General features: G+C 42.3%; 1 protein-coding gene across 2 annotated transcripts; it reads left to right on the top strand.

The window, feature by feature from the left end:
• The first annotated feature begins 190 nt into the window (after window positions 1–190).
• LOC109892136 (microfibrillar-associated protein 3-like) lies at window positions 191–3627 on the top strand. Of its 2 annotated transcripts, none has more exons than XM_020484566.2 (3): window positions 191–306; window positions 970–1301; window positions 1423–3627. In XM_020484566.2, exons 2-3 carry the CDS (start codon window positions 1022–1024, stop codon window positions 2193–2195), a joined length of 1053 nt encoding a protein of 350 aa, XP_020340155.1. In that variant the 5' UTR covers window positions 191–306; window positions 970–1021; the 3' UTR covers window positions 2196–3627. The 2 variants fall into 2 exon arrangements, with proteins under 2 accessions (XP_020340155.1, XP_020340156.1); XM_020484567.2 differs by having other exon boundaries at window positions 264–514.
• Window positions 3628–14365: the final 10738 nt, after the last annotated feature.

Genomic DNA, 14365 nt, shown 5'->3' with positions numbered 1-14365 from the left:
ATTATCATTCCAGTCACAGGAAAGGTCTTATATCTTGAACCAATAAAAATAATAATGACTAAACTTTTTATTTATTTTATTTTTCACAATCTTTCTGAAAGTTTGGTACGGAGCTCGGTAAAAAAGCGTCTGTTCAAGCAGCCATCTTGGCACCGTCCCACTGCCGTATAACCTCATCGAAGAAGAAGAGAGCGCAACGACGGATAGACGAGAACATCTTTGGCGCAAGGTTGGTTTCTTCAGATTTTGACCACGCCCACTGCTGATTGCGGAAGTCACCAGTTGCTGCTGTTTGTGTGCATGAAGGTAGATAAAGAACAAATCTAAAGCTATTGTTCGTTTTATTTTTGTTGGCTGCTGTAGTTATGAATTTTATTATTTTATCTAAGATGTTTTGTGGCATCTAGTGTTCTGTTATTATTCTCCATCAGGGCATTTTTGCTTGCTAACTGAACAACAGGTGTAGCTGACATTTGCTAGCTAGTTAGCTACCTGCTGACGTACCTTACTACAGGTATCATAGTTGTTGATTACTTTATGCATATTTGCTCGTTTTATTTTCTTCCACTGTTTCTAAACATTTATGATCCGTAATTGGCTATGATGTAGATCAACTACACTAAGTATACCAAACAAAGGCACTTAAATATTTTGTCTTGCCAATTCACCCTCTGAATGGCACACAGACACAATCCATTTCTTAATTGTCTCAAGGCTTTAAAAAATCCGTATTTAATCTGTCTCCTCCCTGCCATCTACACTGATTGAATTGGATTTAACAAGTGACATCGCGAAGTGATCATAGCTTTCAGTCTATCATGGAAAGAGCAGGTGTTCTTAATGTTTTGTATACTCAGTGTATGTTTATATTTTTGGTTGGCTGTGATTGAAATGTTGACTGGCTGCAATAGCTTTTACCTCGACACCTGTTCACCCCCCCCTCCCCCCTCCCACACTCCTGTCCTACAGGTTTTAGAGAACTTTCCCTTGATGTGAACTGAAGATTGTACTGCTCCCCAACATGTCACATACACAAGCACACAGTTACACACTGATTACAAAGTGTGTGTGCATGATCATCACACAACTCTTTGCCTCTGGACATGCAGAAGAAATGACGAAAGATGGAACACAGAACCGTTCTCTGGTATCCATCCACTACCTTGCCAGTTTACCTACTCTCCGGGATATCATAGTGAAAGAGGGAGCCAGCACTCTGATTGATTGCAATGTCACTGGAAAGCCAGATGACATTCAGTGGTACAATTCCAAAGGGCACGTTCTGGATGCGGAAGAGGGAGGTAATACATACAGCCAACTCTATCAACTTCTAGTTACCTGAAACCTTTACAACATCTGATGAATTGTTTTACATTGTATTTTAAAAGCAGGTTTAACTAACTTTTTATTTCTTTCCGGAAGGTGGGAAATGGCTGATTCAGGACAAGGGCGTTTTAAATATCACAACGGTCAGTTTTGAAGACCGAGGCCGATACACCTGCATAGCCTCCAGCTCGGCAGGGACCTCCAACTACACCATCACCTTACGGGTGGCCTACGTCCACAGCGGACTGGGCCTGTACTACGTCATTGTGTGTCTCATCGCCTTCACCATCACCATGATCCTCAATGTCACGCGCCTCTGCATGGTCAGCAGTCACCTGAAGAAGACGGAGAAGGCCATCAACGAGTTCTTCCGCACTGAGGGAGCTGAGAAACTCCAGAAGGCCTACGAGATAGCCAAGCGCATCCCCATCATTACCTCAGCCAAGACCATGGAGTGGGCCAAGGTCACCCAGCTCAAGACCATGGAGTTTGCCCGCCACATGGAGGAGCTGGCCCGCAGTGTGCCACTTCCCCAGACCATCCTCAGTTGCAGGGCCTTTGTGGAGGAGGTTATGGAGACGGTGCACACCTCGGTGGGGGCGACAAGCCTCCAGAAAGCTATAGAGCCAGCCAGCCTAGAGGGGAGAGGTAAAACCTGTGAGGTCCAGATGTCAGCAGAGCAGCAGGGCCCAGCAGCACATGGCAGAGAGGATGTTGATGGTACCATTGAAAACAGCCTGGACATTGAGGTGTCTGTACACCCTATGTCCAAGTGTGAGGATGAGAAGTGGGCTGAAGGGGATGAGGTGTCTGTACCCATGCTGGGGCCATGCTCCAGTGGGAGTGTGGCTTATGAAAGTCGCATTTAGTCGTGCCAGTCAGGTCTTTACAACTAATATTTTCCAGTTAGTTGAGAGGTCAAAAGCAAAGGGCTGCTCAGATGGCAACCACAGATGGTGGGAGTTGAGGTATTTTGTGTTTAGGATGCTACTGCCTCTATTTCATAGAGAAAATACACTGGATGAAACCTAAAGATGTTTCAGAGATGAGATAGGCCTTGTGGTTACTTCCCTACCTGATAGCAGTGGTATTTGATAGCTATGGTGGGAGGTGATGAGAGGATTGTGTTCGGTTTTTACATCTTTATTTACTTCACTACTTGCCTCAGTTTAAAGGAAGGATTGATTTGGTTGTTTGCTTGTGTGTTTAACTTAACAAATTAGAAAAAATAAGAAACCTGCACACTGCTCTTGCTAGTATCACTACTCTTTATTAAGCTTTATGTATCAGCCTTCAAAAAGCTCTGACGAAGGCCTTGAGGCCGATATGTAAAGCTTAATAAAGAGCAGTGATACTAATGAGTAGTGTGCGGGATTCTTCTTTTTTCTCATCTTATTCAACTATGCACCTGCAACAGAGATGGCTCAGATGTGCGAGTGCCTTTTTGAATTTAGTATCTTAACAAATAACATGTTGTTATTTTAAAAATCACTTGGAATATGGGTTGCACAAGGCAATCTAGCAAATTAAGTACAATTTTACTCGGGGTAATGGGTGTAATCAGTGGTATAAAGTACTTAAGTACTACTTAAGTAGTTTTTTGGGGTATCTGTATTTTACTATTTATACTTTTAAAAACTTTTACTTTTACTTCACTACATTCCTAAAGCAAATTATGTACTTTTTACTCCATATGTTTTCCCTGACACCCAAAAGTACTCGTTATGTTTTGAATGCTTAGCAGGACATGAAAATGGTCTAATTCACACACTTATCAAGAGAGCATACCCGGTCATCCCTACTGTCTCTGATCTGGCGGACTCACAAAGCACATGCTTTGTTTGTAAATTATGTCTGAGTGTTGGTGCATGCCCCGAGCTCTCTGTAAATTAAAAAAACAAGGAAATGTTGCCGTCTGGTTAATTTAATATAAGGAATTTGAAATGATTCATACTTTTTATACTCAAGTATATTTTAGCAATAACATTTCCTTTTGATACTTAAGTATATTTAAAACCAAATACTTTTAGACTTTTATTCAAGTAGGATTTGACTAAATTACTTTCACTTTTACTTGAGTCTCTAAGGTATAATTTACTCAAGTATGACAATTGGGTACTTTTTCCACCACTTGGTGTAATTCTGCTATCTTTCCAGTTGGTGGGGGTGTTGCACAACTTTTCTCTGAGGTAGAACAATAAAAATATTACTTTAAACTGACAGGTTATATTGGATAACTATAAGGCCAGTTGATACTAAGGTTGAATAAACATCTCATTATCTCTCATGAGTCACACCTAATGGCATGTGCTCTACATACATGACTCCTACTTGTCTACCTGTAGAACAGGTTTGTATTATAGAAATGACTATACATTGTTAAAATTTAATTAGAATATATTCAGGTTAGATGGCAGTCAGACTGTAACTTACTTGGCTTCAGTGAAGTAAACAGTGATCACTATGGGGACAAACTAGTACAGGGACAGACACAGTGTGATGCTCTTCCTACCTCTTCTTTCTTCAGTGTGTGTTTGAGGGCTGATTCATTGAATTTGACCAAATATGGGTAATATGCTAATGACTTAATTCCTACATCAGCCTCAAGTATAGAACAAAGTATGAGTTGGCTGAATGAGTAGTGCTTCTCTGGCACTCTTATCTTACTGAAGGACTTTGAACAATTGCACTTCAACAGTGGAAGATTAGCTCAATTTCTCATTGCTGTTGGTCCAAAGGTGTGTGCTTGTGTGTTTTGGGGTGTGTGTTTGCGTGTTTACCTACAGTGATTCATTGGCCCAGTCCAAAACAATTGATTATTATCGGGGTGAAAACATTGGGTGCCAACTCATTATAACCTGCTTTTTAATGTTTGGAATTGTAGACCTTGAAGTCTAACTTGCAGAGCTCACAAATGAAGTGTTTAAAAATAGTAATAAATATGTCTAAAAACACACTTTTACTTCCTTTGCAAGTCACAGAAACTTCTGAGTAAAGATTGGCTGCCAACATCATTGTAATGAACCCCAGCAGTGCTTTACCCATGTGTTATTTATTCAGGCATCGAACAATGCAATAATATATAATCTAGTGATTATTCTGGGTACGGGTGGCAGGAATGGAATGGAAATCCTCTGACTTCAGCAGACAGAATGGATAATAATCTCATATGTTGATATTAACTGCTTAAGTTTTGAGAAAGATGTTTTGAGAAAGAGACGTGAGTAGAAAAAGCCCTGAAGCTATTTCTTTCCTCCCAATGAACTCTGACATCTGAGCCTTGAACAGCTTCAACAAAATCTTTAAAACTGTTTGGTCTGGACCATTCCAGCTGTCAATCCATTTGAAACAGTCGGTTTTGTGTGGGGTGACTGACCTCACAGCCATTTCTAAAACATTATGCACTTCGCCTACACTAGTTTCTGTCTGCAAATTGCTACCAATTCTCTGGATTATATGAGAGATGAACATCAGACAGCATGAAAGGGAAAAAGAGATACGAGCCTGAAACTGAAATGAACCCAATATAATTTAATTGAATCCTGCCATGATTGAAAAAAACCTCCCTTTTTTCCCCCTGCGATGGCTTTTATCTAACTCTTATCTGGAATATACTGTATTTGCGAAAATAGGTCACGATAAAGAGCAGCGTATTAGCACACGACTGAACCAGCCTAATAGAAGCATTATAGTCATATGTACCAGCCAAGAGATAAGACGCATGTTATCACACCAGGCCTTGTAAGTCGGAGTAAGACTAATAGAATGGAAGCCAATCCAGTAGTTCTCCTCTGTATGGAACCAGAGGGTTGAGTTCCTCACACAATATCTGAAAAACAAAGCAAACTTTGATTTTGTCATCTTAAGAGTCCTGCCGTTGTTCTGTGTGTAAGACAGAGGCAATTAGCAATGATACAATGGTATATTGTTCATTAAAGGCTTTCTGTTCACAATGTTGGCTACATTGTACCTTCTTTTTTTTTACATTGTACTTGAACATTTTTACATTTGAATTTGGGTATCTGCCCTTTGTGCAACTGTTGATAGATAAGGGGCCTTATAAATAATATACTTAATGTACATAACCGTTTGATTGATTGATTATATCAGCTGTCACACCCCAGCTGTCTGGTTGGTTGACTGTACACCCCACCCACCCAGCTGTCTGGTTGGTTGACTGTACACCCCACCCAGCTGTCTGGTTGGTTGACTGTACACCCCACCCACCCAGCTGTCTGGTTGGTCAATTAACTAAGCGGTTGGGTTGCATTCGTGCTTCCTTATAGATAATATTAGCCAGGTACATCATTGGGAATGTTTTAGACATCTTTATTTAGGTTACTTTAATCAAAACACCGAGACCGTCTAGACATGCAAATTACCTGAAAGGTTTCTCAGCTCATCCTAAAATGAGAAAAGGCAAAGTCGTTGTAACGAGGGATGACTTCCTCCTCCACATAACACTCGAATCTCTTCCAATCGGCTGCTCACTTTTTCTTGTCGATACACACATTAAAATCGGTAGCCACTCCGTGACATCAGTACCAAGGTCTAAAAAGTCACTGATTATTGCAGAAGCGGCAGCTAAAATCAACATTTGACATGGTCTATCCTTCGTTTTACCAGAAAGTGTTGCTAAAACTAACAAACTGGAATGTTTGTGTTAATAAAACGATCAACAAACTGTGAACAAGAATAGTTCGCTACGACTGTTTGCAAACGGAAGCCTTGTTGAACGCACCTCTCGTATGCTCACTGTTAATTTACCATTTTTAGTGGTGCAAGTGACATTTACTGTATTCAACATAGGGCGTCCTTTCTCAATGTCAATAGTAACTGTATACAAGAAAACAACAGGGCATAGTAATGAAGCAACCATATTCATCAAACTATCAAAGACATGCTTACAATCTTGTTGATTGTAGTATAATTTCAGTTTCATCACGTTCTGACGATTTACAGGAGTTATAAGGCAAGTGCCTTATGGAAGTGTTTTTCAGTAACTATTCCCTGCTATTTATCATAACCCAATTTAATTCACTGATATTCTTGAGCTGTTATCTATTGTTCCTGTTGTTCCGTCTTCCAATAGCTTTAAAAATGAATTTCACACCACAATAGATAAGCTAACAAGATTCTACTGGTGTTTTGATTTTTTTGATAAGACAATATGCTAGATGAGTTGGTCTGACTGCACTGCTCCACTTTTTAGCTCTGAACTTCAAAGATGAATTGGGCTGTCTTTGCTGATTTATAGAGTGACAGGCTCCCTATGAAATATGCAGTAATGAAACTCATGAAAGATTTATTGAACAGTTGCTTCCTCCATCTTGTTGTCGGAGACAGGTAGAAGATGTTAAGTCTGTTATGTGAAAGAGTGACACATTTCTTAGCCAGTTATAACATTAGCACTACAGTTCAGTGTTCACTAGTTCCACTTCAATATATTATATTTCTGCATGCCCCATTTACAGCACAAATTCAACAACAATAGCACTTAAGGAGTCCATTGTATATCAGAATCGTTTTTAGGTTAGCCAAAGTGTCTGTTTCCCAAAGTTGCGTGGTAATTGCATTCTTTTGTTCCATGCCATGCCAAATGACTTGCAAAATATTCACCCTGTTTGGCCAAGAGCCCAATATATCCAGTAACTAAACTTCTTTCAGTCTCTGTCTCTGTGAGATTTCCAAGAGTTTTTTTTTTTTGGTGCTGTTGAACTGGGTCTTGGAGTGGTCCCTCTGTTGCATCACGCGCAGTATGTGTGTGGAATGTCGACGTTATTTCCATCCTCTAACGGTATTTGGAAGCACAGGCCCCTGTTATCCCATCTGCAGTGGCAGTCAATAGCCCATATCATGCCAAGGAGAATGAGAGGGCTCAGTATAGAGATTCAGTAAGCAAACTGAAAGCATCTGCTAGGCAGTGGAGCATCAAAGGCTTTTCCCATTCCTCTCTACAGCAGCATAATACACAGGGAGAGTACAAAACAAATAAGGCAACAACAACTCATTCCTTTATGCACCGAACCTTAAGTATTTGTGACTGCACAGAGTGGGAGAGACGGAGAGCAAAACAGAGCAAGGCCAAAAGACAACAGTCAGGGAAAATGCAGATCTCTCTCTCTCTCTGTGTGTGTGTGTGTGTGTGTGTGTGTGTGTGTGTGTGTGTGTGTGTGTGTGTGTGTGTGTGTGTGTGTGTGTGTGTGTGTGTGTGTGTGTGTGTGTGTGTGTGTGTGTGCGCGCGCGCGCGCGCGCATCAGTGCACACGTGCACATGTACTATGTGCACACGTGAGTGCTTGTGTGTGTGAAAATGTATGTGTGCATACATTTTCACATGTACATGTAAATGTATGTGTGCATGTATGTGTGCATACATGCACATACGAGTGTGTTTATTATGTGAAATAGAGAAAAACACTGTTGCACCTGATCGGTGACTTGAAATGCACTCAGCAGCACCACAGCTGAAGTATCTGTAGAAGTAGGCAGCACTCCACAACAAGGCAGCACTGTGAGCCTTCACAGGACTCACACAGAGAAGATGGAGATGAGTGGAACATGAAGACAGGGTTTGAAAATTAAAGAGGCCAGAGAGCAAAAAGAAAGTGTGCTTCCTCAAAATCCTTTTTGCACATAATTTGAGTTCCTCATTCCTCAAGAGTCCATGTCTAAGTGTACTTGAGTGTGGCAGTGTGCTGTGTCCCTAGAGTGGTACACACTTACACTACCGTTCAAAAGTTTGGGGTCACTTAGAAATGTCCTTGTTTTTGAAAGAAAAGCACATTTTTTGTCCATTAAAATAACATCAAATTGATCAGAAATAGAGTGTAGACATTGTTCATGTTGTAAATGACTATTGTAGCTGTAAATGGCTGATTTTTTTAAATGGAATATCTACATAGGCGTACAGAGGCCCATTATCAGCAATCCTGTGTTTCAATGGCACATTGTGTTAGCTAATCCAAGTTTATCATTTTAAAAGGCTAATTGATCATTAGAAAACCATTTTGCAATTATGTTAGCACAGCTGAAAACTGTTATGCAGATTAAAGAAGCAATACAACTGTCCTTTAGACCAGTTGAGTATCTGGAGCATCAGCATTTGTGGGTTCGATTACAGCCTCGAAATGGCCAGTAACAAAGATTTTCTTCAGAAACTCGTCAGTCTATTCTTGTTCTGAGAAATCAAATTTTATTTGTCACATACACATGGTAGGCAGATGTTAATGCGAGCGTAGCGAAATGCTTGTGCTTCTAGTTCTGACCATGCAGTAATATCTAACAAGTAATTGAAAAATTTCACAACAACTACCTGATACACACAAGTGTAAAGGAATGAATAAGAATATGTAATTAAAAATACATGGATGAGCGATGGCCGAACGGCGTAGATAATATGCAGTAGATGGTATAGAGTACAGTATATACAGTCGTGGCCAAAAGTTTTGAGAATGACAAATATTAATTTTCACAAAGTCTGCTGCCTCAGTGTCTTTAGATAGAATTTCATAAGTGTCAGAGGCTTCTATTGACAATTACATGAAGTTGATGCAAAGAGTTAATATTTGCAGTGTTGACCCTTATTTTTCAAGACCTCTGCAATCTGCCCTGGCATGCTGTCCATTAACTTCTGGGCAGCCCATTCTTGCATAATCAATGCTTGGAGTTTGTCAGAATTTGTGGGGTTTTGTTTGTCCACCTGTCTCTTGAGGATTGACCACAAGTTCTCAATGGGATTAAGGTCTGGGGAGTTTCCTGGCCATGGACCCAAATATCAATGTTTTGTTCCCCGAGCCTCTTAGTTATCACTTTTGCCTTATGGCAAGATGCTCCATCATGCTGGAAAAGGCATTGTTCATCACCAAACTGTTCCTGGATGGTTGGGAGAAGTTGCTCTCGGAGGATGTGTTGGTACCATTCTTTATTCATGGCTGTGTTCTTAGGCAAAAATGTGAGTGAGCCCACTCCCTTGGCTGAGAAGCAGCCCCACACATGAATTGTCTCAGGATGCTTTACTGTTGGCATGACACAGGACTGATGGTTGCGCTCACCTTGTCTTCTCCGGACAAGCTTTTTCCGGATGCCCCAAACAATCGGAAAGGGGATTCATCAGAGAAAATGACTCTACCCCAGTCCTCAGCAGTCCAATCCCTGTACCTTTTGCAGAATATCAGTCTGTCCCTGATGTTTTTCCTGGAGAGAAGTGGCTTCTTTGCTGCCCTTCTTGACACCAGGTCATCTTCCAAAAGTCTTCGCCTCACCTGTGCGTGCAGATGCACTCACACCTGCCTGCTGCCATTCCTGAGCAAGCCCTGTACTGGTGGTGCCTCGATCCTACAGCTGAATAAACTTTAGGAGACGGTCCTGGCGCTTGCTAGATTCTTGTGTGCCCTGAAGCCTTCTTCACAACAATTGAACCGCTCTCCTTGAAGTTCTTAGTGATCCAATAAATGGTTGATTTAGGTGCAATCTTACTGGCAGCAATATCCTTGCCTGTAAGCCCTTTTTGTGCAAAGCAATGATGACAGGACATGTTTCCTTGCAGGTAACCATGGCTGACAGAGGAAGAACAATGATTCCAAGCACCACCCTCCTTTTGAAGCTTCCAGTCTGTTACTCGAACTCAATCAGCATGACAGAGTGATCTCCAGCCTTGTCCTCGTCAATACTCACACCTGTGTTAACGAGAGAATCACTGACATGATGTCAGCTGGTCCTTTTTTGGCAGGGCTAAAATGCAGTGGAAATGTTTTTGGGGGATTCACTTCATTTGAATGGTAAAGAGGGACTGCAATTAATTGCAATTCATCTGGTCACTCTTCATAACATTCTGGAGTATATGCAAATGGCCATCATACCAACTGAGGCAGCAGATTTTGTGAAAATTTATATTGTGTCATTCTCAAAACTTTTGGCCACGACTGTACATATGAGATGAGTAATGTAGGGTATGTAACATTTTATAAAGTGGCATTGTTTAAAGTGGCTAGTGATACATTTATTACATCCCATGTTTAATTATTAAAGTGGCTAGCGATGAGTCAGTATGTTGGCAGCAGCAAATCAATGTTAGTGATGGCTGTTTAACAGTCTGATGGCCTTGAGATAGAAGCTGTTTTTCAGTCTCTCGGTCCACGCTTTGATGCACCTGTACTGACCTCGCCTTCTGGATGATAGCGGGGTGAACAGGCACTTGCTCGGGTGGTTGTTGTCCTTGATGATCTTTTTGGCCTTCCTGTGACATCGGGTGGTGTAGGTGTCCTGGAGAGCAGGTAGTTTGTCCCCGGTGATGCATTGTGCAGACCTCACTACCATCTGGAGGGCCTTAAGGTTTTGGGCAGAGCAGTTGCTGTACCAGGCGGTGATACAGCCCGACAGGATGCTCTCGATTGTGCATCTGTAAATATTTGTGAATGTTTTTGATGACAAGCCGAATATCTTCAGGCTCCTGAGGCGCTGCTGCACCTTCTTCACCACGCTGTCTGTGTGGGTGGACAATTTCAGTTTGTCCGTGATGTGCACGCCGAGGAACTTAAAACTTTCCACCTTCTCCACTACCCTCCCGTCGATGTGAATAGGGGGCTGTTCCCTCTGCTGTTTCCTGAAGTCCACGATCATCTCCTTTGTTTTGTTGATATTGAGTATGAGGTTATTTTCCTGACACCACACTCCGAGCGCCCTCACCTCCTCCCTGTAGGCTGTCTAGTCGTTGTTGGTAATCAAGCCAGCCACTGTAGGGCCTCAGTGGTTAAGGGCCGCAACCGGGAAGTCCGTGGGGCGACGCACAATTGGCCTAGCATCGTCCGGGTAAGGGAGGGTTTGGCCGGAAGGGATATCCTTGTCTCATCGCGCACCAGGCCGGGCACTAGTGCCCGCTAACCAAGATTGCCAGGTGCACGGTGTTTCCTCCGACATCGGATGACGCATGACTTTCAACCTTCGTCTCTCCCGAGCCCGTACGGGAGTTGTAGCGATGAGACAAGATAGTAGCTACTAACAATTGGATACCACGAAATTGGGGAGAAAAAGGGGTAAAAAAAAAGAAGGATACCACTGTAGTGTCGTCTGCAAACTCATGATTGAGTTGGAGGCGTGCATGGCCACACAGTCATGGGTGAACAGGGAGTACACGAGAGTGCTGAGAACGCACCCTTGTGGGGCCCCAGTGTTGAGGATCAGCGGGGTGGAGATGTTGTTTTCTACCCTCACTACCTGGGGGTGGCCCGTCAGGAAGTCCAGGACCCAGCTGCACAGGGTGGGTTCGAGAGTGAGTGCTACGGGACCATAGTCAATTAGCTCAGTTACCTTAGCTTTCTTGGGTACAGGAACAATGGTGGCCCTCTTGAAGCATGTGGGAACAGCAGACTGGGATAGGGATTGATTGAATATGTTTGTAAACACACCAGCCAGCTGCTCTGCGCATGCTCTGAGGACGCGGCTGGGGATGCCGTTTGGGCCTGCATTCTTGCCAGGGTTAACACGTTTAAATGTTTTACTCACATTGGCTGCAGTGAAGGAGAGCCCGCAGGTTTTGGTAGCGGGCCGTGTTGGTGGCACTGTATTATCCTCAAAGCGGGCAAAGAAGTTGTTTAGTTTGTCTAGGAGCAAGACATCGTGGTCCGCGATGGTGCTGGTTTTCTTTTTGAAGTTTGTGATTGACTGTAGACCCTGCCACATACCTCTCATGTCTGAGCCATTGAATTGCGACTCTACTTTGTCTCTATACTGACGCTTAGCTTGTTTGATTGCCTTGCGGATGGAATAGCTACACTGTTTGTATTCGGTCATGTTTCCGGTCACCTTGCCCTGATTAAAAGCAATGGTTCACGCTTTCAGTTTTGAGCGAATGCTGCCATCAATCCACGGTTTCTGTTTGGGGAAGGCTTTAAACTCTCTGGGATATTCGGGATGGTAGCGTCCCACCTCAACAACAGCCAGTGAAAGTGCAGGGCGCCAAATTCAAAACAGCAGAAATCTCATAATTACAATTCCTCAAGCATACAAGTATTTTACACCATTTTAAAGATACACTTCCCGTTAATCCAGCCACAGTGTCCAATTTCAAAAAGGCTTTATGACGAAAGCAAACAAAATGATTATGTTAGGTCAGAGCCAAGTTACAGAAGAACACAGCCATTTTTCCAGACAAAGAGAGGAGTCACAAAAAGCACAAAGAGATCAAATAAATCACTAACCTTTGATGATCTTCATCAGATGACACTCATAGGACGTCATGTTACACAGTACATGTATGTTTTGTTTGATAAAGTTCATATTTATATAAAAAAATCTGAGATTACATTGGCGCGTTACGTTCAGTAGTTCCAAAACATCCGGTGTTTTGCAGAGAGCCACATCAATTTACAGAAATACTCATCATAACTGTTGATGAAAATACAAGTGTTATGCATGGAACTTTAGATAAACTTCTCCTTAATGCAACCGCTGTGTCAGATTTCAAAAAAGTTTTACCGAAAAAGCACACCATGCAATAATCTGAGTACGGCGCTCAGAGACCAAAACAGCCAAACAGATATCCACCATATTGTGCAGTCAACAGAAGTCAGAAATAGCATTATAAATATTCACTTACCTTTGATGATCTTCATCATCCTGCACTCCCAGGAATCCCAGTTCCACAATAAATGTTTGATTTGTTCGATAAAGTCCCTCATTTATGTCCAAATACCTCCTTGTTGTTCGCGGGTTTAGTACACAATCCAAAATCACGACGCACCGGCAAGTCCATGCGAAAGTTCAGACGAAAAGTTATATTACAGTTCGTAGAAACATGTCAAACGAAGTATAGAATCAATCTTTGGGATGTTTTTGTCATAAATCTTCAATAATGTTCCAACCGGAGAATTCCTTTGTCTTCAGAAATGCAATGGAACAGAGCTCGCTCTCACGTGAACGAGCGTCACGAGCACATGGCACTCTGCCAGACACTTGGCTCAAACAGCCCTTATGAGCCCCAGCTTCACAGTAAAAGCTTCAAACAAGGTTCTATAAAGACTGTTGACATCTAGTGGAAGCCTAGATGTCAAGAAAGTGCAACATGACTAATATCCCACTATATAGGAAGTGCAACATGACCAATATCCCACTATATCTTCAATAGGGCATGAGTTGAAAAACTACAAACCTCAGATTTCCCACTTCCTGGTTGGATTTTTTTCTCAGGTTTTTGCCTGCCATATGAGTTCTGTTATACTCACAGACATCATTCAAACAGTTTTGGAAACTTCAGAGTGTTTCCTATCCAAATATACTATTAATATGCATATATTAGCAACTGGGCCTGAGTAGCAGGCATTTTACTCTGGGCACCGTATTCATCCAAGCTACTCAATACTGCCCCCCAGTCCCAAAATAAGTTAATAGATGCTGTGGGTACAACATCACCGATGCACTTGCTAATAAACTCGCTCACTGAATCAGCGTATTCATCAATGTTATTGTCCGACGCTATGCGGAAACAAATCCCAGTCCACGTGATCGACGCAATCTTGAAGCGTGGAATCCGATTGGTCAGACCAGCGTTGAGCATACCTGAGCACGGGCGTTTCCTGTTGTAGTTTCTGTCTATAGGCTGGGAGCAACAAAATGGAGTCGTGGTCAGATTTTCCGAAAGGAGGGCAGGTTAGGGCTTTGTATGCGTCACTGAAGTTAGAATAACAATGATCCAGGGTTTTGCCAGCCCGGGTCGCGCATTCGATATGCTGATAAAATTTGGGAGCCTTGTTTTCAGATTAGCCTTGTTAAAATCCCCAGCTACAATAAATGCAGCCTCAGGATATGTGGTTTCCAGTTTACATAGAGTCCAATGAGGTTCTTTCAGGGCCATCGAGGTGTCTGCTTGGGGGGGGATATACACGACTGTGATTTCGATCGAAGAGCGTTCTCTTGGTAGATAATGTGGTCGGCATTTAATTATAAGCAATTCTAGGTCAGGTGAACAAAAGGACTTAAGTTCCTGTATGTTGTTATGATCACACCACGTCTCGTTAATCATAAAGCATACACCCCCGCCCTTC

Source organism: Oncorhynchus kisutch, linkage group LG6 (genome assembly GCF_002021735.2).
Source record: "Oncorhynchus kisutch isolate 150728-3 linkage group LG6, Okis_V2, whole genome shotgun sequence".
In the NCBI taxonomy this organism is placed as follows: Eukaryota; Metazoa; Chordata; class Actinopteri; order Salmoniformes; family Salmonidae; genus Oncorhynchus; species Oncorhynchus kisutch.
The sequence above is the reverse complement of the archived record's forward strand: the minus strand, read 5'-3'. Positions and strand labels throughout refer to the sequence as shown.